The sequence below is a fragment of the Hylaeus volcanicus genome, unplaced genomic scaffold (assembly GCF_026283585.1).
Source record: "Hylaeus volcanicus isolate JK05 unplaced genomic scaffold, UHH_iyHylVolc1.0_haploid 12096, whole genome shotgun sequence".
In the NCBI taxonomy this organism is placed as follows: Eukaryota; Metazoa; Arthropoda; class Insecta; order Hymenoptera; family Colletidae; genus Hylaeus; species Hylaeus volcanicus.
The window spans coordinates 1-5,724 of record NW_026533078.1 but is presented as its reverse complement, the minus strand read 5'-3'; the positions used below and the strand labels follow the sequence as shown (position 1 = coordinate 5,724).

The window sequence follows — 5,724 nt, the reverse complement described above, 5'->3', positions numbered from 1 at the left end:
TTAAGCAGCCGGGGGTCCGCGCTCGCCGCCCACTCCAGCACCGCCCGACCCCTCGCGTCCGTTGCCAGGCCACCCCACGCCGTGGACTCCCAACGCCAACCGCTGGACGTTGAAGTTGCCCAGCACGAGCGTTCGGGCTACTGGAGAGCGGGACAATGCGTCCCGGACCCCGTCGAGCAGACACTCGAACGCCGCGAGGGGGGCACTCGGAGGGGCGTAGACCCCGATCAGGGCCAGGCCGCCGCACTCCGCCCCGATGAACCCGTCGCCGCGGGCGAACACGCGGAGAGCCGCGGTGTCGCTGCCCACTATCACCACGGAGCCCAACGCGTGGGCCACCCAGTTCGGGCGGTCGGCGACGCGGTATGGCTCCGCGGCGACCGCCAACCCCACACCTAACTCGGCCAGACAGTGGATAAATAAGTTCTGCGCCCTGGCCGAGTGGTTGAGGTTGCCTTCGAGGATCCAGACCGGGGGCATGAACTTTAGGCCATGTCCATGGCCTCCCCCAGGCCGGATCCTCCCTCCATCGCAGCGGGCGATCTCGCCCGCAGCGCCTCAGCCGGCGCATCTGCCGCCGGTCGATTGACCGGCGTAGATTCGCCCGAACTCGGGGTCGTCACGCGAGCCCTCCTCCCCTGCTTTGGCGGTGGAGGGGCACATTTTTTGGCCCCGAGCCGGTGGTCGGCTGGCCTGCCCAGGTCAGCACAGACCGGGCATCGCATGGGCGCCGTGCACTCACGTGCCCAGTGGCCCGCACCGGCGCACCTGTAGCACAGATCCCCGCGGTCCGCCTCGAGGGGGCATTTCTGCCGCACGTGCCCGAGCTCCAGGCACCTGAAGCATCGGAGGGCTCGCGCGGGCAAGGCCTCCACTCGGGCGGACGACCAGCCGGTGCGGTTACGGGATGTCGGGGTAACCGGCATCCGATACCGCAAGGGGCAGACCGGGTCCTCCATTTTGGAGATCCCGGGCCTGGACAGCGCTGCCGGGAGCGGACCGCCTGGCCAGTCGCCTGGCGGAGCTGTTCGCCGGCACGGACGTGAGGGTGTCCAGGCAGATTACATCCACCGAGGCGCGGGTTAGCGGCCTGGACGAATCCGTCACGGCCGACGGCATGGCGGCGGCAGTTGCCGCGGTAACCGGGTGCCCGGTGGACGGGGTCCAGACCGGCATCATCCGGCGTTCCGGGTCCGGGCTGGCCACCGTCTGGCTCCGCTGCCCGGCGGCTGCCATGAGGGCCCTCCTCGACGTCCACGCCTGGCGCGAGGGTCGCGCCGCCCATCGCAGGCTTCCGCGACGGACCGACGGGCGCACGCCTCGAGGCAGCAGGCCGACTCGACCTCGCCGTCGAGGACGCACTCGGCCGCGATGGGGGCACCGGCACCGATACCGCCGGATCGACGGGCGGCGGCACCGACGCCACCGCGGCAGGCGCGACCGGGCCCCGCGCAAGTCGGGCGTCCAGCTCGGTCACGCGGGCCCTGAGCTCGGCGACCGTCCGCTCCAGCTCCACCTCCCGGGCCTCGCCTGTTCGACGGCAGCGTGTCTGATGGTGGCCGCTGCAATCCGCAGCTGGCGCACCATCTGTCCCTGAAGGTTGTTGGAGCATTTCGCAAGCATCAGGACCGCCTCCGAGCTCTCGAAAATCCGTGAGCCCAGTTCGGCGGTCGGCGCGTGGCGCATCTCCGCCGCCATCTCCTCTTCGCCCTTGAGGGGCTTGCAGGACCTGGAGATCCGGACACTAAATGATCCGCGACGTCCATCGCCAGGCGCCGCTCCCTCTCGCTAGGCTTTCGCGTAGCGTCGGCGAGGCCGACACAATCCCCAGCAGTAGGGGGTCGACCTCGCTTCCTCCTTAGCGGCGACTGCAGGGAGCGCGCCGACCACACCGAGCTGTCTGACCCGTCGGAGTCAGCGCCGGTGCCGGACGCGTCTGCAGCCGCCAGGAGGCGGCCGGAGCGGAGCTACCGATCCTCCATCCTCTCCAACCGGACGACGGGCTGCGCGAGAAGCACGTCCTCGCACACCCTGACGCCGGAAGACGCCGCAGCGGAGGAGGTTCCCGCTACAGACGCCTCTTCACCAGGCGCATTGCTGAACCCGGGGGCCTGGTGGTACACCCCGGGGTTCTCCCAGTCGTAAGATAACGACGCGGGGGATTCTGGTCGACTACTCCTCACCGCGCCGGTACTGAGGGATCCGACGCCCTCTGCACCGTAAACGCTTAATCCTCGGTTGTCCATGTTCATTTTCAAAGCACCCCATTGCGGGTGGGCGCCGTACCCATGCCTCCAAACTTGCCATGTCGTCAACAGAGGATCCGCCAGATGCCAGCACACCGCGTTCGCCCTCCGCATCCAGCAAGTCGGTTCTCGCAAGCGAGCGCCGACTCCTGAAGCGGAGACCCAGGAGCACCACGAGGAGGTGCGGTGAGTAGACTTGACCGGACGCAGCCCGCCGACTTCGCCGAAATTCCCCGCCCAGGAGGACGCCGAAGCGCCACCCTGGTGTAAGGGAATATCAGCTAGGTCGTGGTTTTTGACCCGACCTGGAGGTTTGTGGAAGAGGCATGGTGACCTCGATCAACTGCCCCAGTGCCAGGAAAGCGTGCGTCCAGCCTCATGCTCCCTCTCGCTGGAGTATTTGCTACTACCACCAAAATCTGCACCGACGGCGGCTCCAGGCAGGTTTACGCCCAAACCCTTCTGCGCACACCGCCGCGACCCTCCTACTCGTCAGGGCTTCATGGAGGACGGCCACCCGAGAGCGACAACGTCCCTCCCCACTTGCCGCTGACGGCAGAGTATAGGCGCGACGCTTCAGCGCCATCCATTTTCAGGGCTAGTTGCTTCGGCACGTGAGTTGTTTCACACTCCTTCGCGGATTCCGACATCCATGGCCACCGTCCTACCCTGATCTACCCTACCCTGATCTACCCTTCTTTTTTTTTTTTACGTGAGGAAATGTGTTTACGCGCGCCCCCTCATAAGGAGGGGGTAGTGTGGGACTCGCCCCTTGATTTGATATCAAGGAGAATACCCACTAAAACCTCACGGTGGCCGGCCACGGCGCATTAGGGAGGGGCACCGGGATCTCTTACGAACGGTACCGGGGCCCCCCCCCCCCCGCGCCTCTCCCCCCCAACGAAGAGAGGAGTGCCATCTCCGGTGGGGAGTGAATACCGCCCCACCTGACCGCGGGTGCCACAGCCCCCGGTCTCGCCTGTCCCTTTTAGTCGCCTCTTACGACAAGCAGGGATTACTGTGGGCGTATTCTGTTCTCCGATCCACAGGGAAATATGCCGCTATGCGGCCAACGGCCCCACGCGGCGCAAGCGCCGGGCATGTTCCAAAGGAGTGGGGAGGAGGCGTCGGGTGACGACCCCCCCCCCCCCCATCCCGGGCGGCCCTGCTGGCAGTCGGCGAGCCCAAAGCTTGAGCTCGCCGGCTACGTGTACGCTCGCCCCTACGCGGCAGACTGCCAGGAGGAGGTGAGGGTTTACGGGGGCGGGGGACCAGTCCCCCCTGCGGCAGGGGCGGCAACTAGCCGCCGTCGCCTGGCCCGCCTCAACCTTCTCCTCTCTATGCGAGCGGGATCAGACATGCGAGCAGACAGTAGTCTCGCAGAAGGAGGACACCGCCTTCCAGGACCTCTCGCTCTCGACCATGGCCGAAACGACGGCCTTAAAACTAAGCAAATTAACTAAGACACACACAAGCAATACCAAACTACGGTGATGAAGGAAAAATAGGAGGGACGCGAGACGCGGACGCTTGATCGCGAGGTCCATACCGACCGAAGGATCGTCGAGGAATGAGACCGCACCCTTCGTATACCTGTGACGAGGGTCGCAGCTCGCTATGGAACAAGAGTGGGGCAAGGGCGAACAACAACCACGTGACTGTCAATTCGAAGACTCGTTGAATTTATCCGGAAAATAATTCGTGTAACATTAATATTACAGCAAAATCATATTCCCCATCATTGTTTAAATAATAAGTATTATTAATAATCAATTTAGCTATTGTCATAAATTAGTATTTATATAGTATTTATATGGGGTCCAATGAATAAATATTAAAATATCGACAGATTTCTCACGATTAGTGTAATGAATGAATACTTATTCTGAACCGTAATTGTTATTAATGTTTAATAGAACACTGAATGATACTGCATGTATCATAAATGTTTAATTATGTCAGAGATATTAAACTTTAATTGTTCCAATCAATAGATATTAAAATATAGAAAAATATCTCACGATTACTTTTTTCAACTTTTCATGTTCGGAAATATTACTTTCACGAAAAACATTGGTATAATAATATGAAACTTTAAAATGCATTAAGTATGCACATCTTCGAATTAACAGAATACTTACAATGCATAACATTCAGTCTTCGATTAAATATTAATGAGAATCACGGTTCAGAATAAGTATTCATCGAACACAGTAATCGTGAGAAATTTTTCTATATCGTTATATCTGTTAGCTGGAATAACTAAAAATTAATTTCTGACAATAGTTACATTAATTATTAATAAAATTTGTTCAAATAATGACCGAGAATATGACTTTGCTGTAATATTACATCTAAAAATGTTCAAGTCATTACTAACCAATAAGTAATTAGTTTGTAATTTCAGTCACCAACCAATTGCGTTTCTTTCGAGTAGCTTCGTATGTGGACGACCTAATAGTTTCCAAGATATTGGACCACATAAGTTTTGTCCCGCTAGATCGCTGAAATATCTCACTGTGCGTCCTCTTCTTTATTCAGTGTACCTCATCCCATTCCTCCACTATTTTTCAACTGGAAAAGTGTAAAGTGTAAAAGTGTAAAGTGCAAAGTGTAAAGCGAAATTAGATTTAGATTGCAAAATGTTAGTCAATTTTCACGACAATTTGTGTATTCAAGCTGTGTAACGGAACATATTTATTCTGTTACTAGTTACTACCCACCTATTTCATCGCCTCACAGCAAAAGATTTTCAATCTTCAAAGGAAAAAAAAACCAGAAATGGAAGGTTTCCAGGTTCATCAATTTTTTAATTCCTCTAAAACACCTACACACCAAGTAACGTTTCACAGTACAGTAGTGGGTAGTTAAGGGTGTGACGGTGTTGTAAAATAAATGTCAGATCAACTGCAACGATCGTGGGACGCGTCAAAGCGTGCGTTACGCCCGTTTCGGCGCGTAGATCTTAATTTTGCAATCGTCCGATTCCAGATCGCAGGTAACCGGCAGACGGTAGACGTGGACGCCGAGAGGATGTGAAAGAGTTTGAAAGGAAATCGATGTCGATACACGCAATAGCGCCCCATTAACCATGCTCCGTACACATATCGCTACGAACGAGCCTGAGACGCCTCGCGTTTATCGGTCTCTGCACTACTTTCCATTTTAATTGCAAGCATCGGGACTTTCTGATGGAATTTGATACCTGGAAACCTGCGGCTGATGCGCGACATGGACTATAAATGGAAAGACGGTGTCTACAAACCGTGCAGGTGATATTTTCGAGGCCTCGTTGACGCATGCAAGAGGCGTACGTATGAATAGATTCAATATTTACAGAGAGTTGACATGGGTACGAGCCACACGAGAGGATCCTAAGGTTTGTGGGAGAAGAATATTCCAGTGGAATGTCTTTTCGAGCAATTGAGACTCTGATATTCTACAAACACCAATTCTACAAACACCAATTCTACAAACA

At 56.4% G+C, this 5,724-nt stretch overlaps 1 protein-coding gene across 1 annotated transcript; it reads right to left on the bottom strand.

Moving 5' to 3' along the window:
- Positions 1-480, bottom strand: LOC128882565 (uncharacterized). The gene has a single exon (XM_054134201.1). It carries the CDS (start codon positions 478-480, stop codon positions 1-3), a length of 480 nt encoding a protein of 159 aa, XP_053990176.1.
- Positions 481-5,724: the final 5,244 nt, after the last annotated feature.